Source organism: Meriones unguiculatus, chromosome 1 (assembly GCF_030254825.1).
Source record: "Meriones unguiculatus strain TT.TT164.6M chromosome 1, Bangor_MerUng_6.1, whole genome shotgun sequence".
In the NCBI taxonomy this organism is placed as follows: domain Eukaryota; kingdom Metazoa; phylum Chordata; class Mammalia; order Rodentia; family Muridae; genus Meriones; species Meriones unguiculatus.
In genome coordinates, this window is record NC_083349.1 from 48,380,148 (window position 1) to 48,407,638 (window position 27,491).

Sequence of the window (27,491 nt, forward strand, 5' to 3'; positions counted from 1 at the left end):
TCAGCCTCCAGAACAGAAAATAAACTGTTGCTGATGAGAACGTGGCTTACGGTGTTTACTTACAGCAGCTTCAACAAGATCACACTGAAATCTACTCAGGGTTACCTTCTTTGAAACAACCAAGCGGCTGTTGATATTATTTATTTACAGCTTTCACCAAGAGCACAAAACCCTAGGTCTTCCTACCTTGGTCCACCCTTGCTCCCCTCTGCCCCACCCCATTCTTCAGAAAATCTCCACATTTCTATTTTATCACCCAAAGCTCTTTGACCACTACCTGCAAAGTCCCTGCTACTGTAGGTAGGACCTGTGTGCCATTTGGACTGTCTGTATTCTACCTTCTAGAGCATGTCTGCCATCTAACCTGCCACAGATATTCAGTTTAGAGCTGACCGCCACTAAGGAAGCTCCATTTCTTTTTATCCTCTCCTACTTTCTTCACAGCATTAATAACCCGACCACAACTCCAATGAAAGCAAAATAATTTGTGCTTCTAAGACTGGCGAGCCCACTGCCATCACCAGAGGCACCAGCACTGGCGGACCATACCATTCCTGCTTTGGAGCTTTGTCTCTGACTCCCAACAGCCCTTCCCCATTTCTGTGCACACACATTTGCCCTGTAAGCCCTTTCGTTTATCTGCCAGAATTAATCTGCCCAGATGCTCGCTCTCCCTCCACCCCACATCTTTTTTTTTTTTTTGTATTCACATTTTCATTTAAAATATTTGCTGAGATGGCTCCATCCATTCAAACAGGTCTGAAAATCAATGGAGATTAGAGACAGTGAGTTCTGCCACCTTCCTCCCTCCCTCCCCTCCCCTTCTCATGCCTAACACGGGGCTTTCAACACTCATTATAGCCTGCATAACTCCAGGGCACCAGAAGGCAGAGCAGCAAAACTCAGGACTGCTGCAGGGAACACTCAAAGGAAAGGCCAGTTAAACAGATGAAAGCGCAAGACCAAACTTGCAACAAAGAAATCAAAACCAATGCTTTCCTAAAGGACCTTTACAACCTAGAATTTGGGCATCTCCAAAGGCAAGATGGTAGAATGCATCCAGATACCCAAGCCCAGATATACATATATGTGCAATGTCTTCCTAACTTTAAAAAATCCAACTCAAAGACATTTCACTCCTTTGGTATTCGACCCCACAGGAGGAGGCTTTAAATACTGAGGGTTTAAGTAGAAGCTGGGCCAGCAGTGAATCAAAGGATCCCCATAACACCCAGGGCTCTCAGGGACAGCCAGAACACATCTTGAAAGAAGGCACTAATGGCAGTATGCCTAACCATTTGTTGACCTATCAGAAAGCTGGGGAGAAGCTGGATGGTGGAGGCAGCACACGCCTTTTATCCCAGAACTTGAGAGAAGAGGCAGGTGGATCTCTGAGTTTGAGGCCAGCCTAGTCTACAGAGTAAGTTCCAGGTCAGCAAGGGCCACACGGTGAAACTCTGTCTTGAAAAACCAAAACACAAACAAACTTACAAACAAAAAAATTGGTGAGCAAAGTTCATGAGACCATTGTGTGTGGTCTAGAAAGGAACCATTGGCTTTGGCTTTGCAGAACCTTTAGGTCAGGATAAAGACAATGACTTTAGTGATACATGGGACAGAAGAACGATGTATGCTGACTCTCAGCGTTGCATACACAGACTGTTGACTGGCCCAGGGGAAACAGATGAGTGTGAGGCTCTAGTGACACCCCATGTAGGAGGGGACAGCAGCTGGAGGTATGGCAGTGGCAGAGGCAGTGAGAAGAATCAGATTTGCACACCAGGTGTTGGGTAAAAAACAGCATCAAAGAAAAAAAGTCAAGATGTTTGGGTTGAAAACTGGGAAGACTAGAAAAGCTCTTTCCTAGGAAAGGTTTGGGAAGCACCAGCCTGAGTATAAGCATTCCGTAGAATGCTGTAAATTATTTCTACTGAGCATCATAACAATATAGAAACTATTATCAAAGCTGGGGCAGTGTTGCAAGCCTGTAATCATGGCACTCGGGGAGGCAGAGACAGGAGGAACTCTGTGAGTTCAAGGCCAGCCTGGTATACAAAGCAAGTCCAGGACAGCCCGCACTACACCGAGAAACCCTGTCTTGAAAACCAACCAACCAAACAAACAAAAAATACTAAACAAACAAACAAAAAGAAACTACTGCCATTCTCATTTTGTAGGAGAGGAAATAAGTAGGTCAGTAGTTTGACCACAGTAGTCAGGTGGCTGTCCGACTATAAATCAGAAAGGCTCTTCCTACACCCACTCGCTTGGCACTAATAGGTTGCTGGAAGAAAGCACATGAAGATACATGTATGACAGACTGCTGAGAAGGGAATAAAGGGACTCCTTGGGCTTGCTGGAATATAAAAGGCAAAATGAACCCACTTAAAACCAGAGATGCAGAGAACAGTGTGAACATAATGTTGCCATTATTTTATCTCTGGTGAGAGATTTATGATGCTTTGTTGTGCATGTGGGATGGAACGAAATGTCACCAGAATAAAATGTTACCAAACTGTGCTCTGCTGAAATGTGACTAAAATGAACTACCTGGGGTCAGACTCCAGAAGTCTGAACCAACACTGACTAGTGAGTTGTGTTGAATCAAATTAGTTTCTTTATTTTTCCTGCAAATTGTCACTCAGCTAACCAAGAGATTTCAGAGATGCCCACTTACACCCTTTGCAATGATGCCGGGTAAAGAACTAAACAGAAAAGGATGTTGGAAGGCCAATTATCAAAGAGCCTTCTGGTCTACCATAATGTAAGACTAAGTATTGATAAAGTGAATTGACCCTAGGAAATGACTCTTCGGGAACCTGGAAAACAATCTACTGAGCAGGAACCTGGAAAGAACTCTTTCACATCAAACATCTACACCGGGTACTTAATCATCACCACAGAGGACAAGAAGACAAGGGACAATGTGCTCACAGTATCTGAGGTTATAAACCACCATGGAGACTGAAGAGGAATGAGTATTCTGATAGTCAGCTAAACAGTGAAAAATAAGCACTGAAGAAACTGAACTAGAGTAAAAGGAAAGACAGATGTTAGTGGGCAGTCCTATTTGTTAATAACAAACAGACTTAAATGATCAAATCGGGATCAGACAGACACAGTTGCCAATCAGTCCCAAAATCCTATCCTCAGAAATTCAATTCTAGTCTTAGAGGGGGGAATGCTATAGTCTTATGGTGGCAAAAATCTACCAAATATACAAGACTCCCCAATCCATAACTTTGGTTGGAGACTAAAATATGAGGCAGTGTATCTCAGTGGTAGAAGTGCTTTAGGACGAGCAAGGTCTGGGCTCACTTACCACCAACTTCAACTGTCTACTTTTCACCCAGCTCCCTCTCTCTGCTCTCTCTTTTCAAACTGAAAGTGAAGAAAGGCTCAGTGTACTGCTGCTCTTGCAAAGGACCTGGGTTTTTGTTCCCAGATGCCTAGTGGCAGCTCAGAACCACGCAAAAAAAACCCACTTCTAGAGAATCCAACACCCTCAGGCACCATGGCACACAGACATGCATGCAGGCAAACACATATACATAAAAACACAAATCTAAAACAAAACAAAAACCCCAAACTAGTTTTTTTTCCTAAAGAGGTCTCTGACCCCAGAATACAAGCTGTGGGTAAACACTAAATCTCATCCTAGTACTGTAAGGATCAGCCCAGAAGAGCAACCCTGGGGACTGTATGTGTGGGGGACACTTTTAAATACAAATGTTGGAAGGTCATAAGCAGGATCTGTCCGATCATTTTAAGGATCATCTCCACTTAATCAACAAATCCCACTCATTAAGCTGTAAAGTTCTCCCTTATCCCCAAACATCCCTACCATTGAGCTCTTTTGAGTCTACTTTATCATCCAACACACTTTTCACTTTTGCTTCAAACATTTACACAACCGGTCGGTCATTACTGGTATCATCAATTCACTCTTAGATTATCTGTCCCTCACCCAAATGCCTGACTTATTCTACTCTTTTTAAGTGAAGGGCTGGCCCCCAAACTACAGCAGAAAAAAACAGCACAGGATATGGACTACTTGACTTTGCTCCAAAGAAAATCTATTCAACAACAATTATGAGAATTCTGGCAATTAGTGGAATCTCCCTCTTTAAGCCAAATATAAAAATCAGGGTATCATGGGCAGATTCAAAGCTTTGTATGAGAAACATAATGAAACAGAAACCAGTTTTGCTCACTATAGCAACTGGTATCTCAAACAGTTCTCTGGATTCAGCTCTTGCTATATAGTGTTATCTACAAAGCAGCCATATAATTTTTTTTTAATTTTTGCATATTTAGTGTGTGTGTGTGTGTGTGTGTGTGTGTGTGTGTAGGTCATAGGATAACCTGTGGGAGTCAGTTCTTTCCTTCCACCATATGGGTTCTGAGATCCAAATTCCAGTTTTAAGGATTGGTAGTAAGTGCCTTAATGGAGCATTTTGTTGACCTTACATAATTCTTCCAAAATACAAGTATGTTTGCGGCATTACCACATATGACATTAAATCTGCACATAACTGATTCCATTTGAGACACTGTCTGTATCTCACTAGACTCTTAAGTCACAGCTCTCCCCTAGCTCACTGGGCCATTACAAATACTCTGGGGTCAACTGAGCCAAAGAAACAAACCTACCATCAAACAGCTAGCTATGTCTCCTATCTGAAACATTGTTTCCCAAATAGCTATCTGGGATTGTCTTTCATTTGACTCAAGTGTCTTCTGAGCTGCTACCTCATCAGTGGCCTTTGATAATGACCCAATTTGAAAATATCACCTCAGCCCTATTTCCAGCATGCCCAAGCCTTTATGCTGGCTGAGTGTCTCTAGCTTCCTTACACTAGCTGTTGGCATCGCCTCAGCTGTCCACTGCCTGCCTCCCTCTGCCTCCCTCTGAGTACTTCACTGGAGGCTCTCTTCTCTCCCCAGCTCTCCCCAGGAGCTAGCACGGCTGGCAGACAGTAGGTTGCTCACTGACTTCAAGCTGAATGAATGGACAGGTTTAAAATGAACACATTGTGTTTACATGCACCAGGCTCTGCCACAGGCATCGGGCTAAAATCTATAAAATTTTAAAGAGACACACATGGAATTGACAGAAAGGACAGTGATATGAGCTACAGTGTACAGGAGTTGCAGCAGGTAAACAGGTCAGACTTCAACTCTACTGTGAAGAGCCCTGAGCTTCACGGACAAGAAGTTATTTCTTTTTCTGTTTCCACAGTGTACGTCCCTAATCAGAAACAAAAAGAGGAGACATTCCTAAACACAGAATTGACAGAATTAGAACTGACTGAACTCAGACAACTTAGACTGAACTCAGACAAGACCAACTGACTGTTGTTGCTTCTAGAGACGGGGTGGGTGGGAGGGGGATGGTGGGGAAAAGTTAGAAAACTTAGTCCCAAATCTGATTTCAGTCAAGGAGAGTCTGAGGCACCTAAATGAACACACTCAGTCTTATGCTCACCCTGTAAGAAACCCTGACTTGTAAGCTACAGTGCTGTCTTCTCCGTGTAGGGTTTGCAATGCACTGACAGGGTGGGGCCACAGAAAACATGCAGGCGTGCCACCATTAGCTGAGAGCCATACACTGAGACCTAAGTCTTGGCTCCATCAGTCTCCAAGCTCAGAATGTTCTTTATGGTTCTTTCTTAAAACAGGGGTACCTGGTTTGCAGTGAAGTCTGACACAAAGGCAGAGATTTCCCGGGAATTTTTCCTAGTCAGTGGCTTGAAAGTCCAATTCTAAATGGGAGACAACATTATTTACAATTTTAAAAACCAAAAGAAGTTCAGAACTTATTTTCACAGAAAAGGACAACTGTATACAACATAAGACAGAGCTGAATGTCACAAATTCGGAACCCAGGTGTTCAGAACCCTGAACGTCTGGCTATAAAGGGCCTGTTGGTAGTGGATGTTGGCCCAAATCCCAGCGATCTTACTTCTTAATTAGTACATTATCCTTTTTGGCTTTATCTTTTCTTTAAAGATAGAAAGTACAAAGGAGAGAGGGTAGGCTGGCTTTTTAAGGACTCTGGGGTTCTTAAAGTCAGAATAATTTGGGGAAAATTTGGGCTTTGTTGGGACATTATACCAGCCAAGCAATTTTGATTCTGAGTAGCCGAGTAAAATGGTTATTGGTAAACCATCCAGCTGGTGGATGCTACAGAGATGGGCCAAACTCACAAGAGTCAAACACAGAAGCAAGGAAAGTCAAGGAGAACATCCCATAACCAGGAAGTTCCGTGTCTTCAAAACAGTGGATAAATGTTACAAAGCAAGAGCCAATGAACTGGAAACAAGGGTGGGTGCTAGGGGGCAGTGTACCTATGGAACAGTACAAGTCTTAGCCTTCCTGATGAGAGCCAGGATGACAGTCATCAGCATATACCTGTTGCTCTATCAGTTTGTAGCCTCCCACCTAATCCATGTCTGGGGTGCCACATACACTGGGAGAGGTCACAGACAGGAGCGGGGATGCTGAGGACAACAGTCTATTTTCAAAGGTGAAAGCCAGAGTGAGGGCCTTAAAGAAGCTTTACCTGGACGCATTCAAGTTCAAATTACCTGACTAATCAAATTCCACGATAGTAGCTTACCCAGCAATGCCAGGGCCAATTTAAAAAGTTTGCTAGGACAAACCGACGGAGAAGCTGTTGTTTTGTCTGTGAGAGGAATAAGGCCCCTGAGATGAAAAGGTTCATCTAAGTTACCTGGTAGGCATATAAAGCCATAACTCGGGCTAGAACCCAGGTGGCCTAACCCAGCACTATTCTGACTGGTTTACTGATGTTGAACTATTTAAATAAATACATTAGTACAGTGGTGGCAGTAAGTGCCAGAATGCCAAATTAGAAAGTTGAAGGAAAAACAGATTTTATGAAAATGCCCTACTAGAAAAATGAAACATTTAAAAGAAATTAGTCTTGTGATTAAGACGTTTCCTTAGAACAAGGTTGAAATCATAAAAGTCTCAATTCTGTGATAGAATCATCTGGGGTAGTAAATTTATCTGTGTGTACAAATTTTGATGAAAAACCAGAAAGTGAACTTATAAAATCAAAGCAAATTTTAAGGAAGGAAAAGAAAAAAACAAAAAACAAAAAACAAAAACCCAAAAAAAACCCCCAAAAACCCTAGTAGTTTAATTTGAGCTCCCCTCCCCTCTCTGAAGGAAAAGCGTGGGAAATATTTTCAATGGGCTTTTACAGGGAAAGGAAAAATGTCCCTAAGGGAAATACAGGACTAAAGTTTGTCAGTCAACAGCATGTATGCAAGAATTCCAAACATCTTTATTCCTGAAGCCGATTCCTCTCAAAACCAAAGCAACAACAACTTTTTCCCCCAGCAACTCAAAGGCAGCGTAGCTCATCAATTTCAATTCTATTTCAAATTCTACTAAAATTATCAAATTGTCAAACTGGTCCCACATAAACCCTTGGCTACGTCAATGGCTTGTGAAGAGTAAAGACGGTCTCCCTGGTAGAGCTGGCAGGTGCCTTCCCTTTCTACTTGCAGGTATGACTTCATCAACTAAGAGTTTATCCAACAACAGGAAAGCACTCAAAAAAGCTCAACTGAAACTCTCCACCTGTATTTTGTTTCTAGATATGGCTTCTTTAACACCCAGCCATTCTCTGGCTCAGGCAAGCAGTCTACCATCATCACTAGCATCCCCAGAAAGAGTGGCAACTCCAGGTCTGTAGGGAAACAGCCCAGATCTGGCCTCAGTCCCAGGTACGGCCCTGCTCGCTATGTGGATTTGGTGACATTTGAGGCAATGGCAGTAAGCTTGTGCTGTGGCCAGAGCACAGTGGTACCTCCTACTGATGCTCCCAATCTCCAACTGCATACGGGGAAGCCACAAAGATGTTCCACTAGAAAGAAAACCAGACACCAAGCACAGGACAATTAATTAAAACAAGGGAAGATGTTTATCTAAGTGAAAGCTCCCTTTAAGAGGTCCCTGTTGTGTTTAGAGAGCTTAGGACAAGAAAAATCACATTGGATCCAGCTAAAACTAAATATAGGTACTTACTGAGAAACTCAAGGATAGCCCCTTAGTGTTTTAAGTGCCACACAGTCTCTAAGGTGGAATCATACAGATTCTGTAACATTCTGCTTGCTTAAATTAAATGAGACATCAGTTTTTTCCCCACCAAAGCCATTGTAGAATAGCTGTCTGAACTCTACATGTCAAAAACTATGAATACTTACTGATAAGGTTCTGGGTCTGATGGGGGTTGAGGGTGGGGTAGGAGATATCCCACTATTTACAGCATATAAGCCAACTGCCAACAATTCACCAGCCAAGTAAACACCTAAACAGCAACCAAGATTAAGCAGTGTTGTGACCCCCCCCCACCCCAGTCTACTGTTGTTCAACAGCCTGCACTCTCTGAGGATGCTTAAGTGTTTCTTTCCTACTACCTGAAAACACACACTGTAACTACTCACAGTCTTAATTCTGGGGGAATCTTGTATCAAACAGGCAGCAAGCACGCACACGCATTCTCAAGCTGCAGGAGCTTCAGTTAGTGCTGTGGGGTGTGAGGTTTCAACATGGAAAGGAAGGGGAATCACTAAGCTTTGCTTTCAACACTTGGTGCATTTCATTTCCAAGGAACGACTAGATAGCCAACGGCACAGCCATCACTGATGGCTCTTACGACGCTTACTCTACTTACTTGTATTTTAAGAGCAGCCACTGAATTAACCAGAGTCCTACAAGGATCATGCCGTTAATTTCGCAAATAGAAAAGGCCCACTGCACCCGGTTAAAATGGTCAAAAAACGTGTCCGGCAGTGGAGGCTGCACCTCCTTAGGAGGCACTCGTTCATGGACGACTGAGATCATCACTGTAGTGAGAACAAAGCAGGAAAGTGCATAAAGAAAGGCCAGAAAAGTCTTGCCCCACTCCATGGGGTACTGGGAGCGCTCCGGTTCTGGCATGGGGATCTTTATCATTTCTTTCCTATACCCATTTGGCATTCCATTGGGTTTAATCTTGATGCTGAAGCTGCCATCGGGGTTGGGAATGTCAACGCCAACGCTGAGGTGCCCATTGGCGTGGCCATTCTTGTGTGCTTCCATATGGTGCTCCATCTTTAGGGTCTCTATCATGTCTAAGAGCCGCTGCCCATTGTCAGACGAGACTCGGCACAGCGGGGGTTTTCTGAAATCTTCTGGGGTTAGGTTGATCAAGTCCTGGCCTGTGAAGTGCTCTAGAGGTTCACAGTATTCTGGCATAGCATTCTCCAGCAGCCAGTCTGCCACCTTCTGGGGTGACCAACAAACCACTTCCTTCATGGTACTGGCAGACAACACTCGGTACCCCCAGCTTGCTCTCCGACGTCAGCAGTCACTGTCCATACAGGGCAGGACACTATCCCTCCTTGGCTGGTTCATCTTGTTGGGTCTCATGAGCAGAGACTCATTTGGCAAGATGGTCAGGGCAGTTTTAAAACACTTTGTGCAACGGTGTCCGAACATTAACTTGACTCATTTCTGAACAGGGTTCTTCCTTCTGTGGGAGCAAAAGAAAAGGTCAGGACCATGGGATTTCCAGATCAGTTCCTTCAAAATACAAAGAGGCTCAATGTGCATAATGAAAGAAGGACAACCATTGGGGAACTCTGTTTCAAACGTGCTAGTCTCATACACTGCTCATTCCCCGGTTACCAGCCTTTGGTGACAGAGCATTAAACTTGACCTGGAAATATGTGAGGGCAGAGGCAGCAGTGGACGGGTCTCCTAAGGAGTACTTAACAACTCAGCAGACTCTGGACACTGCTCAGCAGAGACCCCTGAGTTTCTCTGTACCTAACACACTTCCACGACATAATGTGAGACAATCTGGCAAACTGGTTTAATCTATTAATCTCTCTGGTGAGGAATGTTGGAAATATGCACAATACATGACAACTTAGGTGTCACAGAAGAAAATCGTAGAAATGTTGAACATAAGACCATCTGGGCCATACTTTTTTTTTTTTCTTCCCAAAATTCACTTTTTCCAAACATACATGAAGCCTAATACGGGAGTGAGTTCCACTGCAGCTGGCTGGGTTGACATACAGGCAGAGGCCAAGGCTTTGTTGACCTTTCTATCCTCAGTCCCTCCACACCTCTGTAGATCCCCATAACTTAAAGAAAGAGAGAGAGAGAGAGAGAGAGAGAGAGAGAGAGAGAGAGAAAGAATTGATCCACCTCTCATTTAAAAAAGAGGCTGAGTTCTATAAAAGTCAAATGACTTGCCCATAGTTGAATGTATAGGGGGGATATAAGTCCAGGGTATGTATTGATTAAAATACTTAACCAGTGGTGTAAAAACAATCAAAGGCCTATGCTTTAGGGAACACTCAAAAGCAGGATCCACCTATGCAGACATACAAAACAGACACAACCTCAATCCTTGACTAATTAATACACAGCACTGCAAAAAGCAAGCGGGAGGACACAGCAGCTAAGTTATACTTGATGATTCTGAGTGCATTCCCATTCTTCTGCCACTGCCTTCCTTAATAAGCACCTACTACTTTTATAACAGTCCCTAAAAAACTAAGAAAAGCTTAAAGCAGAAGACCCCCCCAAAAAATCAGAACAACATAGCTATGAAGTATGGCTTTGGTTCCAGTACCTCCCCTACTTGCCCATTGTTTGGGCTTTAGCTTGTTCATCTTTAAAATGGGTGTAGTAACAATGAACCATTTTCTTCATAGGGTTGTTGGCAATGACTGAGTCTATATATGAAAGTAGATAAAACAGCTGAGCTCTGTAAGTAGTGATTTTTCAGAGGATTTTGTTGGTCCTTTCTTATCCCTTTTCAAATTATTAATCGTATTCGTCAGCCTCTGTTGACTTTCTCTCTACCAGTTGGATTTACTCTGATGCGATTATTGTGTTAACCACAGAAACCTTTCCACAGACCTAAAAGTTTGCAAGCTGGAAATTACCAGTGACATCGTTTTCCTAAGAACGTTTTCATGGGATAGTATCTGGGCAGGTGTCTTCTTGTACTTCAGAAGGACCGTTCTTCAGTGAAGTACACTCAGCGCATACTGTCATCTTCCAATATGTACACGTTAGGATGTTAAATACCGGACACATTCCCGAGTAGAGAAAATGCTCACAGAGACTTCTTGCATTGACTATCTTAAGCTGTCCTCCTCCCCCACTCCCTTTTCTCTCTAACTAGTCTCTCTCACATTTATCCCCAAATCTGATTCTAGAGTGAGGAAAGACAGCATTTATTCTCCCAGTTTCCCAATCCAACAGCACCAATGGCAGCACCAACCTAAAGACACAACCCAGTTGCGCCCCAGTGTCCCGGGCACTATATAACCTCCCTGCCATGCTCTCGAGGACACTTGCGGACTCCCAGAAGCAGCTGCGAGCCTTACAAAGGCAGCCATTTCAAGCAGCTACAGTCTTCACGTCCCAGGGCTCAAAATCCACTCAAACAATAACTGGCCAATATTATCACAAATATCCCTAGCATTGTACAGACTATTTAATGGGAAATAAATCCAATAATCTCACTAATATTGAAAACAAGACAGTCATTGTGACTTTCTGCACACTGCTAGCCACTGCTGAGAAATGCCAAATGTGGTAAGGATGGCCCACAGTGCTGAAGGCATGCTTATCAAACTTGAGTCTTTGCACAGGTTGTGCAGTACATGAGGTCTGTCTCCTAGGCATGAGACCCAAGGTCTCTCCACAAGCACTCCTCAAGAAATCTAGGGCAAGTGCCAGTGAAACCCTCAACATCTGCTAGAGAATACTAAAGAAAAAAAAAATCTTGATTTCATGTTCAAGCCCAAGGGAAAGGGACACTGGCTTTCCCCGAGTTTTTCATCCTCCCCATTCCAGGACCAGTACAGGAAGTGTGCCACTATCTGAAACTGTCAGGACCACATACTACACTAAGGCCAGACTTTTATCACTTCTCCAAGATGGAGAAGTAGACAAACCAACTCTTACTATGAGATGACAAACTTCAAAACAGATAGCAATCAAATTGTGGGAGACAATTTAATGTATAGCAGTGGTTCTCAACCTTCCTGATGCTGTGACCCTTGTGGTGACCCCCAAGCATAAAATTATTTTCATTGCTACTTCATAACTGTAATTTTGCTACTTTCACAAATCGTAATGTAAATATCTCACATGCAGATGGCCTTAGGCAACCCCTTAGGAAACTGGTGATTTCCCAAAGGGGTAGCTAGCCACAAGTTGAAAACCAATGATATAGAACAAAACATCTCTCTGGCAAGGCAAGCACTTCAAGCATTGACTAAACAGAGAAACAACAATCTTGCGAGGTCCAGTCCATCAAGCCATTTCTGACAGCAAGAGGAACTCTGCAACACAGGCTACAAGGCAGGCCAACATTTCCCATTCTGTAGCCACCGAGGACCACAAAAGCATTCTCTCCTGAACACAGACCCTGCACCCCGGCCTGGAATCCCATCTTCTCTTTGACAGTTAGTACAAGTGTTCCCTAGGTCTTCCATGTCCACAGTTTCCCCCATCCTCTGAATTCCTTCCTCACTAGCTTCCGTGACACAGAACAGAATCTAACCATCCAGTGTGTTTGTGTATGGGAGCACTTAGAACACATCCTGTGGGGTAAGCATGTTAGACAGCCAACACGGGTGCCTTATTGAAATCCTTTACCTGTTCCTAAGCTATTTCATCTAAAAAACAAGACGAATAACTACCCCACCCACTTCCACACAGGCTACAATCATTACGAAAATCCAGTCAGGTTAAAGGAATAAAAGCCACAAGTTCCTCCATTAAGCATCACATTCTTTAAATAATGTCCTACCTTCTTTTCCAAAGCCCAGCTGGGCCCGCAGTTACACCTCATAAATGCTTATGGAAGCTCTCATTTCTAGGTAACATTTCTAATGTCCCATCTCTCTAACGCAGAGCTAAAGACACTTTTCTAACTCCACGAGGAAACAGACCTTTATTCTTAAGCAAGCTTTGAAGCTTGGAAACAAGTACACTTGTGCTGTTTTCCTGCAACTGAAGCTGAAGTTAGGCACTGGGAGAAGTAACTTCTGTGGAAGTGACCTGCTAGAAAGTGGTTTAGCTTTTCAATGGCCACTGCTACCAACCTTGTTTAGAGACTCCAGGACCTGGCTGTAGATGCACAAGTGAGAAGCTCATTTTTCCCCTGGCTTCACTCACTCAGTAGAGATATAGTGAAGCATTTCCAGAATGAGACAGGCAAAATGTCTTCACAGCTTGACCTAGAAGACAGGTCAGCTTGAGCAACAACTACCATCATCCAGAAAAGCTAGGCTAACTCACAGCCGAGCTTATTGGACTTACTGCACAATGTGGGGAAGAAATAACAAGAAGGAGATTGAAGTCAGCACTTCCTCCTGAAATATTCCATAATTTGACAGATAGTAGAGGGATGGGATCTCTCATTCATCCTTAATGTTAAAGTCTACTCAGATTTTGATTTGTTTAAAATTTTATACATAGGGAAGATGCGGCTTTACAGCTCCAGGGCTTTGGGGGACATTCCTGCTGCCAGACAGCCAACAGCCTCAAAGCCTTGTGTGTGGAGAGTGGCGTCTCAAGAGTGCTAAGCAGTGGCGGTGCTCTATTAGTTAAAGGCAGACCAGCACATGTTCACTATCGGATGGAAGCCCAGCAGGGCCTTCTATTTGGTCACAACCAAGTGAAAAACAGTTACATAAAAATTCAACTGGGTTCAGGTTCTTAAAATAGATACTTTAGTCTTTAATATTATAAAAGCCTTTCAATGATATACCACAGCACCGTATAATGAATTTATAGTTAATTATGAAAGAAGCTATTACATGGCCTTGTTACCTGGAATAGTGTCTAGAAATAAAACAGCGTTAATGTTAACAAAAGAATGTTCACCACCAGAATTCTGATGGTGCCACCAGAATTAAGTGGGAATCAGGGTTTTAAAAATTAAAGCTTTATGATACCAACCCCAGTACTCGGGCGTTTGAGACAGGAGGATGGTGAGCTGGAACCAGCCTGGGCTAGAGAACAAGACCTGTCTCAAAGACCTGTTACAACAGTACAACACCTCCCCCAAAAGACTAGAATTAGGAATTGATTAAAAAATAAAATATAAATCAATAAATCATATCACTTTACTATGAAACAAACTGACATTTTACAAAAGCTTAAGGTTTAGATAAGGGTTTCCAAACCTACTAGAACTTTCCAAAAATTTCAACAATAACCTAATTGACCTCTTCAGTGAATGAAATGTTTAATTCTCCATTAACTCCATTTGGCTATCTGCTGAATGCTTTTTTCCAAAGCAACTTTAATAGGTTGTATGTCTTCTTATTTAGTACTTGAAAAGTTAATTTAAGTAAGGAGAATTTATAAAATTATAAAATTTATAAAATTATATATGAAAGGTAGATTAGAGTAATAATGTAGGCTGAAAGAAAAATATTTATTTCTACAGTTTGGGGAGCCTAAAAGATTCCTTTTGACGCTGTAATCTTTACCTTGGCCTTTATTTTCAATTGCTATTACATGCAATGCTCACAATTCCACAGTCCAGCTTTGGTTCACAGATAAAATCATCCCTTATGAAAGCAGCTCCTTCAGCTAAGTGTATGCTGACCTACTTCGCAGAGCTTTGAGGAGGGCTTGCTTTAGAAAACGTACATCTCGTCCTTCTGGTCTACCCAGACTGCTAAGATGCTGGCTCTGAGAAGTTTTGCACTTGGTGACATCTTCCAGTCTCCACTTGACCTTGTTCATTTAAACGTGTTTAATGCTCAGATTTCATACTATCTGTGAAGTGCCCTTTCTCAGTGGCTATCCTACAATTCATCTAATGGTCTCCCTTTTTAACTCTCCACTCCCACAAATGATTAAATTACACTGAAATGGAGCAGCCCTCAATGTACTAGGGGGAGGGGACTTTTGGTTTGCAAAATTAGTAAGATATAATGACAAGAAAGCAGTTGTGCCAGCTTGTGCTACGAACCACGGTTCCCTCTACTTTAGAGAACCCCCATCACCAGCAAAGCCCCCCCCAACCCAGACACTTCAGGACAGGGTGATTCTGTAAATATTCAGTACCCAGAGACTCCAAGGTATCATTTATTATAACAAAAAATTAAAAATACATTAAAAATTCATTATGCAACATATGACTAAGTTTCACTAAAGACTATCCCACATTTCTATATTAATACTTATATTGTACAGATTTATGAAGAGAACACCTGCTATAAATCAGTGCATCAATTTTGTTAATACACATGTATGATAAATACCATGGTATAAAGTCAAGGCATATCTGTTAACTTCCTGTTAAAATAATGTGCTTTTTTTCTCCTAGTATTTTAAAATCTGAGATGTATATTTTACTTTTGTCTGGAAGAGAAAAAAAACTTTTGTTGTTCTTTTAAGTACAACAGTGGCTTTCTTTAGAAATACAAAATGGAATTCACAACATAACTAGAATCTGTAAACAGAACCCCAAATCCTTCATTAAAAAATAAAAAATAAAACAATAGAACTGAGAAGTGAGCCAATCCACCAGCAAAGCTTAAACCTACACGCATGACAAAACTCCAGGCTCGGACAGTCCCCACTGTCCCGAAGAGAAAACACCCTTGAATTCCCTCAAGTATCTGTCCACTCAGGCAGCTACAAAATGGAAAGGATCCCTTGAAAATTCTTCTCTGGTTGTTATGATGGAGGAACCTTGCATAGCTCTCTGAAAGCTCATCACTGTAGTTTCCCTTGGGATTTGATTCTTAAAATGCACTTATCAAAAACTGGAAGAGAACCTATTCCCATTCAACCATCAGCTGTCACTGCCTGGAGCCAGCCGGATTCCTGTACTGTTTGCCTGTTAATCTGTCATTCTTGGATTTGGACTCACTCTAGTGGCACTGGACAATGTCAGAGCGTAACCAATGTTTCAAATTCCAGCAGCTCTCACAGGAGCAGATGCTCACAGTGCTAATGTCATCCAGCCAAAAGAGCTTCTCCCTTCCTACCACACTGCTCTCTGTGCCTTCTACACTTCCTTTGAAAAGTAAGAGCTCCACTCTCTACACACTGCACTTTATTAACTGGAACATAAAGGCATGTTAACTGTGAATCTGTCACAAAAGTAAACGGAGGCTGTGGAAAAAGACCCAACTGGCTTAGGTTGTTTTGTAAAACCCGAGAGAGCTGGGAATATAGTGGTAGTATACTCCCAGCTGGGAGAGCGCTTGCCTGGTATGTGTGAGGCCCCAAGTTTAATTCCCAGAACTGTGGCAAGCAAACAAGAGCAAAAAGCTTCCTTCAGTACAGCATTCTAAGGTAGATATCTGGGTATAGCCCACTTAAACAGCCTTCCAAGTAGCACCAGGGAGAAAAGTAGTGACAAGATCTAAGGAGTAAAACCAGGAAGGCTGAAACTTAGAAGAGGCAGTAAGGCGGGAAGGCTCTGACCGGCCATGGAGGCCCCAGAGATGCAGCTTTCCCAATGTCCTAGGGTGGGCTTTTCTGCACTTGAGGAGACCTGCTCCTGAAGTAAACTCTCACCCGGGCTCCTGTTAGTCCCAACAAAAACCCACTGGTTCACCAAGGGGACTCTGCTACAATCATTACTTAAGTCTGTCATTGGTTCCCTTTTTGGAGTGAGCACAGTTTGTGTGAGTGTGTGCATGTGGCTTTTATATTCTGTAGAGAAAGTTCGTCACATAAAACTGCTCAAGAAGATATAAAAAAGGGAAAAAGGTAGTATCTTTTTAAAGTGTAGAAATAATCATAAAAACCACTCAAAAACCAAAAACAACAAGCAAACAAAAACAAAAAATCAAAAAAGAAAAAGAAAAGAAACCCCAGCATTTGGGAGGAAGAGGCAGGCAGATCTCTATGAGCTGGAGACCAGCCTGGTCTACATAACAAGTTCCAGGGCAGCCAAGGCTACATAGTTACATGTTGTCTTGTTCAAAACGGCACAAAACAAAAACAAACCACTGAAGTACGAGGGACACAATTTGACAAACAAAAAGGGTTCACCAAGCACTCCAAAACAGTAGCTGAAAACATATAATAATTCTATTATTATTTCATGTTATCTTCAGGAAAAGAGAGACAGCAAGGACAAACAACTGACAAACACTCCATCCTGCTTTTCAACGCGATGGGCTCGTCCACATCACTCCAGTCATAACACTCAGTCTTTGTTATTGCCTGGAGGACCAATACCGGAAGCAGAACATTCACAATCACTCTGTTACTGCCGTCTGAGAGCATGACTGGGAGTGTACTTCCTTCTACTCCCTTGCAATAGGCCTGGTGCCTCTCTAATGCTGTATAAACGATGAGACTCGTGGTACCAGAGGTTAAATGTGTATCTTACATATATCTTACATGTAGTAAGCATTTCCTCTGGATTCTCTAAGGTGATTTCAAATATATCTCTTCCTTCTCTCATACAGTATGAAAATGTCCTACATATTTTGATTTATAAATTACTTTTCTTCAATCATGATCTTTTTATGAAATATTGTTTTGACTCTGAATCATGGCTGTTAATGATCTATGAACTTTGGAAACCCGGTGCCATAATCAGCATGTTTGCCACAAATAGTAAAAGTAGCTATCTTAAAGCATGCTTTCATTTCAGTTGAAGACTACCCCATTTTGAGCTGAGGTGCAGGCAGGCAGAGAACAGCTTCCTAATTAATATAGAATCTGTTATTTCCTATGCAAAGTTTCCCTAGTGTACTGAGAAACAGAAACACCCGCTGGTTGGTTAGCTGAAAGTCTCCATTTCACAGCGGAAAGTCCACACCATGCTGGACTCGACCCACCATAGCAGACAAAGAAGCCCATTTAAAGAACATGACCCTGGGGACTGACACCAGGTTTAAAATTAGCAAAAGCTCGGAGACCCAGATAGGAGATATCAAATGTCTCTTCGAAAATACATTTCGAATGCTTCTTTGATCGCTAGTGAAATTCACTATTTTCAGACCAGAGACCATTCAAAGGAAGCTTCTGAATGAACAGCCCTTCAGCGCGTGTGCGGGCACTCGTGGCCACAGAAGCTCCGCGTCCAGGTTGCCCTGTACTAACTCAGCTTGCCCCTCTGTTCTTTCTGGGGGGTGAAGCAGGACTGAGGACTTCAAGAGTAGGTCTTTCCCTTTGCACACCTACGTGCACAGCAGACACATCAGATTTGTGTTTTTCCCAGGCAGCAAGTGTGCCAACTCCTGGAAATAAGCAACCATTCATCAGCTTCTCTCCAGTTATCCATGATTCCGTGGTTCTCAGATCTGGTAAGCAAAACCATCTACAGCCTCCCCCCACCCCCGTTCTCAATCTCTTTATCAATTAACGGTATTAAAACAAACAAACAAACAAACAAAAAAAACCCACAAAACTCAGTTGAGAGCCTTACCCGTGATGCAAAGCAGCACCACAGCACAGACTCGGGTTGCCAAGAGACTGACACTCTGGCCCTGCCTTTGAGCTAAGGTGTGAACCACCAGGTGGCAGCATAGCAGTGATGAGATGACAGGCTGCCCCAGCAGCCATCAAGTGCTAAAGGATATTTGAAAGTCCCTCTGATAGGAGGCCAACACATCCTGAAACTCCAAGACCTACAACCTCTGTTTTGTGGGCCATCAACTGACACTCTCTTCCCTATCCCCTTATGATTTTAATGTACAGATCACTAGCAATATAGCAATTGTTATACATCTAAGCGATCCTGCCATCTCACCATTTCTAGGACTCCAAGGAAGTAAAAAAGCCCGGATAACAGACATAGAACACCACTTACTAGAGAGATCAGCCCTACTGGAATCATATCCTTGTCTTATATAAAATTTTAATAAGCTTTGTTCCAATGCAATAAAATGAGAAATTTAATCAGTGGTGATTACTGAGTTACAATTAAATTATAAATATATAAGCTGTAAAACTAGTTAACAAAAAGTAAGCTAAAATAATTTTTTTTCCTTTTTTTAATTTTATTTTTCCTTTTAGTTACATTTTGTTAACTCTAATTTTTTAAATAGACAAGTTCTAAAGCAGCATGGCTAGGCTAGATCAAATAAGCTCTGTGCTCTTGGGAAGATTACAGTGTAACATGAAAAGAACTGAAGTTCTTTCTCAAGTCTACAAGTGTTTAAAGTTTCTAGCAGTAACACAGATGGTACAATTGTACAAATCCCAGCTTTAAACCTACAGACAAAATATCCCAAAAGTAAAAAGATAAGCACACATCACAGGACCGACTATTTTGTTAATGATGCAGAGCACAAATATGAAATGCTCTTTAGAATCTGATAAAGACTTTAAATAAACAGGGACTACAAATCTTCCAGCCATAGATGATATATAAAACACATATCACATATGAGGTTAGGGGCTTCATTTTAGGAACACACACACACACACACACACACACACACACACACACACACAAACGAGAGAGAGACAGGGAGAGTTCAACCTCATTAGCTAAAAACAATTACACATTGGAAGAGTTATTCAGTTAATGAGTTGGCAAAAATGAACCATCTAAACCAGAGACGCTGTTGCCAAAGGTCCAAGTTATATGCATTCCACTGCTCAGCAGGCAGGAATCCATCCCCTTCACTTCCACTTCAATCTCCAAGGTTCAGGCAACATTACACTTCACCGGAGTTCCTACCATGCCTCCAAGTGGTGCCCGTGCAAAGCTCATCCCCCTCAATCCCTGGGTGTGATTTCCATCTTTGAAATCTTGTTCTTAGAACAAAATGTACACAACTTGGCTACATGTCACACAAGCCCTTTCTGCCTTAGGGTGGAGGCCCACCTCTATACTGTGCTACCCTGGTTAATTTCCAGCGATTGCTTCAGAGCTGTGTGCAGAACATAATCACACCATTCCTTGCTTTTAAATCTGGTTTAGCAGGTGCCTTAGCCACTGTCCTGTTGCTATGAAGAGACACTAAGCCCAGGACGGCTCCTAGGAGAGAACGCATTTAATTGGTGCCTTGATCTCAGAGGTTTGGCTCATTGCTAATAAGGTGGCATGCATGCAGGCATTTGGGACATAGGAGAGAGATGCATCCTGATCTGGAGGCAGAGGGAGGCAGTGGGCTTGGTATGGACTATTGAAACCTCAGTCCCACCCCCAGTGACACACTTCCAACAACTCCACACCTCCTAATCCTTTTAAACAGTGTCACTCCCTAGTGACTAAGCACTCAACCATGAGCCTGTGGGGGCCATTCTTATTCAGCAGGAAAGGTAAAAAGTTGTGAGTACTCATGGCTTACTTAATGCTTACTTATTCCTTTTAAAATGTTTTATATTTCTTTATTATTGTGTGTGTGTGTAGACATGTGCATGCCATGATGATGTGTGGAGGTCAAAGTGCAAAGGTCAGTTATCTTCGTCTAGCCCATGGTTCCTAGGTATTGAACCCAGGCATATCAGGCATGGTAGGCAAGTGTCTATACCCACTGGACTATCTTGGCTCAAAGGTTTTATTTATTTTTTTATTTCTTCTTCTTTCTCCTCACCACTCCCTCATTCTCCCTTCTTTTTAAATGAGAGAAAGTCTCAGGTAGCCCAGCCTGGCATCAGACAGACTCCTTATGTAGCCTGGGATGACTCTGAACTTCTTAGCCAGCTGCCTCTACATCCTGACTGGGGATTACAGGCTTTGCCACCACACCTGGTTTTCTGTTTTGTTTATTTGTTTGTTTTGTTTTTGTGTTTTTAGTACTGCAGACTGAACCATGGCTTCGTGTATGCGAGGCAAATATTTTAACAGAAGTAAGCCCCTTCCCCAGAAAAAAAATGCCCTTAATTTCTTAAATTACAGCAGGGATTATTCATCACACTGTTATTCCTAAAGAAAAGGCTCACAGAGGCTCTCCGAGTTTTCATTCTTTGCTGTAAGGAAACCCAAAAACTGAAATCACACAAAAATGTATAGATTATCTGAACAGCGATGAATTAAAAACCCAACATCTGCAGTGTATCTAACCACATGCATCTTTGACAGAAAATGAAACCTCCCACTTTTTGCAGTGTTATTTAAATCCTCTTTGGCAGTGTTATCTAATCAGATTTTAAGGGCTGGGATACAGGTCAGTGGCTGGCCGAGAGTTTGCAAGGCCTTCAGTTTAATCTTCAGGAATGGTGAGAAGAAAGGAAGGGAAGATGGGAGAAAGAAGAGGACCAAGAGAGGAGAGAAAGAAGAGGGAGGAGGGAGTTATGGAGGAGGAATAGGGAAGGTAGAGAGGAGGGAGGGCATTACAGCATGTGGAGGAAGGCAGAATTTAACACCTAAAGGCAGCAAACAACAGCTTTTCAAACTATGCTGGGAACCACTTTTTTTTTTTTTTTTTTACCATAAAATGAGAATGGCAGTCCTGTGGGTATTTATTACAAACCATGTTTCCCTTACAGAGTAGAGAAATCATACCATAGACCTAACATGAAAGTCTTGGGTCACAGACTTCTGGATTTAGAGAGCTCAGTATACACTATAGAGAAATCCTATTCATTAAAGGGACTTGGTCAGTATTCAGGGAAGAGATTATCCAAGGGCCAGAGCCACATCCATTACACTAAGACACAGCTCGAATATATCTATTTATAAACGTAATGAGCTTTTCCCTTTCAGAGAGCCAGCACCAAGGGAGCTAAGGACTGAAAATTACACCTATCTGTACAAATCAAATCACAGATCAGAGTAAAGCCAAATATCTACTAAGCACCTACTGTGTACAATTGGCTGTTGCTCGCATTCTGTGAGCCCCAGGGATACGTATACCGTTGTTTTTTCCTAATTAGATTGAAATAGCCAAATCAAATTCTTGCTCTTTTAAAAACTTACCCCTTCTAAATGTCTCCTTCATCTTAGTGACGTGTGAATCGCACCCACCTCCTTCCTTGGCAAAACCTCGCTGCTGTGTATCTGCCCAATATCTCACAGACCCTTCCAATCTATGAGAGCCCATCTACCAGCTTTTCCTTCAAACATAATCCCTTTAACACTTCGACAGTGTGGTCCTTGACCCAGTGTGCCACATTGGCCCCTTAAGGTCACTTCTGAGTTCAAGTCCCATAGGCTGTAGCCATTAACGGACAAACCTAAGCTCTCTGTTACACTCAGTTCCCCTGCTCTGGTCCCTGCTACCTACTTACCCACACTTACTCCTCTCAGCCATGATGTGTGCTCACTTCCTCATTCCCATTGACTGCACTGGCCACCTCAGCAGTTCCCAGGTGTGCTCTGATCTCAGGCACCTATTTCAGGGTCTTTGCACTTAAGGCAGCTCTGGGAATATCCCTCCCCAGATAGTCTGGTAATTCAGTTCGCTCCCTTGCCTCAATATTTCGGTTCAAATACCTTCTGCATCAACCAAACCTCCTTGACTATCATTTTTCAGACTGTTTCCTATTTTTATTTACTTAATATCTTTGTAGCCTGAGGATTTTGGGGGGGGGGGGGGACGGGTGCACGTGCATGTGTGCATGTGTGTGTGTGCGTGCGTGTGTGTGTGTGTGCGTGTGTGTGTAGAGGGTTACCTAAGCTTAAAGACTGGTATAACAGAATTTGAAGAATTCAGGACCAGAAGAAACTAGGTCTATCACCTGTGACCCAGATGGTACTAAAACACTACTCTGGCATGGTGGCACATGTCTACAGTGTCAGGTATTGTGACGGCTGAAGGGGGAAATGCTTCAGCTCCTGAGTCTGAGAGTATCCTGGGTTGCACAGAAAGACAATAACTCAAAGAAAGAATAAGCATAAAGCCACTAGTGAAGAAATGAGCTCCAAGCAAGCTATTCTGTAGCATTTGCCATGTTTCTTTCATAACAGAATGGAGACAGGGTGGTATCTGGGGGAGCAAGCACTGGGCCCCACAATGGCAGGGTAGAGAGAGAGGCTGAGTGGGAAGACAGGAGACAGGCACTAGCTTACCCAGATTAACTAACTATCTGAGGCCACAAAGAAGCACACACCTCGAACGGCAGGAAGCACAGGGTGTGCAGTCCCCATTGGTATCAAGGTGGCACTCAGAAATTTTTGGACTTGGAGCATTTGTGTCTTAGGTTTCCGGGTTATAGAGATACAGCCTGTACTTGGTGAAAGCAGACATTTGGCTCATGAGTTTCATTTCTCCCATTCAAAAAAGATTTACTAGCCAGACTCCAAGAAATGCCAAGTCAATTATTTCTGAGGTGAAATCATGTTTACATGAACTCTAACAACCTGCCACAGGCCCCACCTCCTTGGGAATGCATCTCACAGAACACAAGAAAGTAGAACTACCCCGAAATGTGTGCAAAGCACAGCAGAAATGCAGGGTATTGTCTTACAGTTGCCCGTGGCAAAATCCTAATATGTTTTGGTCTTATTGGTTGTGATGGTGATGATGATGATATTTAGGTTTTGTGGGTTTGTTTTTTCCCCTGTTTGTTTGGTTGTTTTGTTTGAGATAGGGCTTCTCTAAATAGCCCAGCTGTCCTAGAACTCAAACTCAGAAATTCACCTGCCTCTGCCTCCCTAGTGCTGGGATTAGAAGCGCACTCCACTACAGTCAAGCTTGTTGGTTATCTTCTCACAGCTCTCCTTTGAACACAGAGTCTATCAACATCTAGGCAAGGTAAGGCAACACTGTCTCACGAAGCCAATATGGTGGCTCATATTGAATCCAATCTGAAAGAACCCAGAATCACCTAGAAGACAAATCTTTGGGGGTGTCTTAGAGGAAGGTCCTGCATGAGGTTCACTGGGGAGCTAAGTTCCCCCGTAATGGTGGGCCGCACCATGCCACGGGCCTGGGTCCCTGGCTGAATACAGGGGACATGGAGCAGAGTAGAGGTGCTCATCCATTGACTGTGTCTGCTTCAAGCTTCTGCCACCCTGGTGGACTGCATCTTGACCTCTGAGTAGAAACAGACCCTTTCTTGAGAACTTAACTTGCCTTTGTCAAGGACCTCTGTTACAGCAGTGGAATGAACACATGGCTATCTGCTAAGAGGTTCTGACACATTGTGCTTTTCTGATGGAAGATGCTCCTGTCCTGTCATCCCTCCCGCCCCCTCCCCACACCCAGCACCTTTGGGTCTCAAAGGTCTCATTCTGTAGGTCCTGCCGTCCTGGAACTCACTGTGTAGTTCAGGTGTTAATCCTTCTGACTCAGCTTCCCAAGTGCTACAACTATAGGAGCACAGCACCATACCACGCTGAGATTTGATAGGCTCTGGGCTGGCGGTGTCTGCATTTCCTGTGGCTGCTATAACAAATAACACAAACCGGAAGGCTCTGAAACAGGAAAAGTTAAACCTAGTCTCTCTCTCTCTCTCACACACACAAGCACATATACAACCACAGAATGTTAATGGCTGCCCTATTTTTAATAGAGGATTTTCTCAAGCCCCACATTTCCTCTATGTGCCAGCAACTGAAGGTGTACCGTCATCATGGAACACAGATTATTTTAATGAACGCAGCGTGTCTTACACACAGCAACATGTCACATTTGAAGATGTTATTTCCTTATCACAGATAAGTGGACTTATATCTTAGATTTATATATGTACTTGTGTTCAGAAATATAGATTCTATTTGGGAAGAGGGGTAGACAAAGGGAAAGAACACAAATTCTACCTTTTTACATATGATTTATATGTCACTACTAGATACCATTCTATCCTTTAAAAAAAAAGTAAGGATTAGAGTTCAGGAGCAAAACAGAAAGACAAAAACAGAAGAGTTACCTAAGAATTCAAGTCCAGGATGATCTGTCTCTTTAAATATAAGTGGCCACCTGGAACAGTGCCAAGGTTGTTATGGACTTACCACAGCCTGTCTTCTTGGAATTCCGTGTCTTCCTGGAAACCTACACTGCTGAGGCACTGGCTCAACCCTGGTAATGCCAGCAGTCTTGGGAGGGCATCGGGGAAGCTGGTGGGGAGCTGTCTCCCCTAAGACCACAGCAGGCTCCGTCAATGCTAGTGCAGAGCCGAGCTTCTTCACTGCTGAGCTCTGAGGCTTTCCTAAGCGTCAACACTCACACTCCGGTGCTCCTCAGAAGAACTCAGCAACTAAGACCTACCGTAGCCCACAGACACACCGTGCTGGTCCTGTCCTAGATATGGAGACTTAGGTTTCTAGAATACAGATGAAGAAGAGGAGGAGGAGAAAGAAGGAAAAGGAGGAGGAGGGGTAGGAAAAAGAGGAGGAGACGGTAGAGGAGGAGAAGGAGGAGAGAGAGGAGGAGGAAATAAAAACAAAAAAAGCCTACAGCAGCAAACCTCCTTTAATCCCAAGGAAGCAGAGGCAAGCAGATCTCCGTAAGTTTCACTCCATCCTGGTCTACACAGTGACTTCCAGGACAGCCAGGGCTAGGCAGTGAAACCCTGTCTTGAAACAGGGTTGAAAACAAAACAGAAACAACAACAACAACCACAGCTCTCCAATGTCATAAAGTTAAAGATAGCAACCATCAGCTGACATGGCCTGCCCAAGCTGTTAACAGCTCCCTAAAAACCCAGACTAGAAAGAGGCCTGATGTTCTTCATTCGCATGTGTTACTGAGGCGCCTCTAAGAGCATGAGACTCAGTGTAGAAACCTTCATGTTGTCACCTACTTGACCGCTGCCCCCTCCTGGACACTATCAGAGGCTGAACTGGCCTGAGGCATGAACTGCTCTGAAACCACTCAGAACCCAGTCCCCAAACATTAATGTGCCACTTCCCTGTAGCGTCAATCCTGACATTTACTTAACTAATGCTCTTATTTACTATAAGCTTTGCTCAAGGTGCTGAATGTACTGGCTCTCCATAATGAAATGAACACACATGAAGGCAAATATTTAACTGAGAATTTGAGAACGTGACACTGCGGGGGAGGGGGATGGCTCGGTTGGTAACTTGGTCGCCGCACAAGCAGAGGGATCTGAGTTTGAATCCTCAGCACTAAGGAGAAAAGCTGGATGTGGCAGACTGTGCTGTACTTGAGCTTCAAGTCACAGACCCTGCCTCAAAACCAGGGTGGGGAGAGTAAGAGACAGTCGCCATTGACTTCTGGCTTCCACACACAGACAAATATGACCACCGTGGGAAAACGTTCCGAAGGTGAGCACCGCAGGCGCTGCACAGAGCTCCTTGAACAAGTGAAGACCACCCAGCCTCTTTTGCTTCAGTGAGACAGACGGTGGGCAGAGAGCAGAGAGAAGCAACAGTCGACAACTTTTTGTGTTTCTTCCATTACTATTTTCAGTTCATTTCAGATGAACTGAACATCATTTGGCATCAAGGGCCCGTTCCTCCTCATTATCTCAACAGTTAGCAGACAGTTTTGATGCTGAAAGAGATGATGAACGGTCTACCAATGGACAGGGTCCACGGTCACTGCCAATTTCCACTATTACTGCTACCCTATGCATGTGCCGCGCCCTCCCTGGGCTCGTGTTTAAACACCTGGTCCTCCTGTGCCGCCTTTTAGGAAACAGCCTGTAGGGGAAGCAGCTACTGGTGGGGTAATTCTTACGTGTCACATCCTGGTTCCCACCTTCCTCTTTTAAGTTGACTCTGTCAGGTATTCTACTGCAGACGTGAGAAAGTAACTACTGCTAAATTGTACACTTAAAAAATGTCACAATCTGGGGCTGGGAAATTTCGCTCAATGGGAGACACTTGTGAAGGAAGCACGAGGCCCTGGGTTTGGTCTGCAGCCAAGCAGGGGTTGAAGCTTCATTTCAGCACTAAAGAAAAGTATTTTTTTTTTTGTTTTTGCTTTTTTTTTGTTTTGTTTTGTTTTTAATAAAACGAACTATAACCAGCAAACCAACCAAGCAGAAAGAAAAGAATCCCTCTACGGTAGGCCATGGCGGGCTCTTACCTAGGGGAGCCTGCTGGCTCGCCTTCCCTATTGGGCCCCTTTCTGGGGTCAGAGGGCAGTAGAGAAGAGAGACAGGTAGTTCAGGAAAGAATGAAATTCTGAGTTGGTTGGGTTTAACATCCTTCTGTTATGTGATCAAGAAGAAAGCACTGCTTTGGGCACCACCCCCATCCCTTCACCCCCACATTCCTCCTATCCCTTCCCCACCCCCTGTTTTCTCCATCCCTTCATCTCCCAGGGCCCCCACACCACAGCCGGAAGACTCAAGGAGAGGAAGGTAATTTGTTTCCTTTTCCTTTTCCAAAAGCTTTCCTGACACAACTAAAGATGAAATGACAAGATAAAATCAGACGGTTGGACTGCATAGTAGGTACACTCATATATTTTGGGATTATGTATGACTTCTGACCCATGGATTTCAGTTGGCACCAGCTGGTCTTGGGAAATAGTCTAGTTTTGGAGTTGGGACAGAATTAGTACTCTTGTACACAAGTAGCATTTCTGGGACATGAAAAAGTGCCTGTGATAGTCCACATTGTGAATTTTAATCAAGCTTATCCTCAG

At 43.2% G+C, this 27,491-nt stretch overlaps 1 protein-coding gene across 11 annotated transcripts in view; it reads right to left on the reverse strand.

Annotated features, from left to right (window-relative positions):
• Sgms1 (sphingomyelin synthase 1) overlaps window positions 1–27,491 on the reverse strand; it is a 258,253-nt gene that overhangs the window by 24,287 nt on the left and 206,475 nt on the right. For all 11 annotated transcript variants that reach the window (XM_060388375.1, XM_060388385.1, XM_060388374.1 and 8 more), the window contains one exon: window positions 8,711–9,550. In XM_060388375.1, coding sequence (XP_060244358.1) covers window positions 8,711–9,333 — 623 coding nt within the window. In that variant the 5' untranslated portion in view covers window positions 9,334–9,550. The remainder of the gene's footprint in view (window positions 1–8,710; window positions 9,551–27,491) is intronic.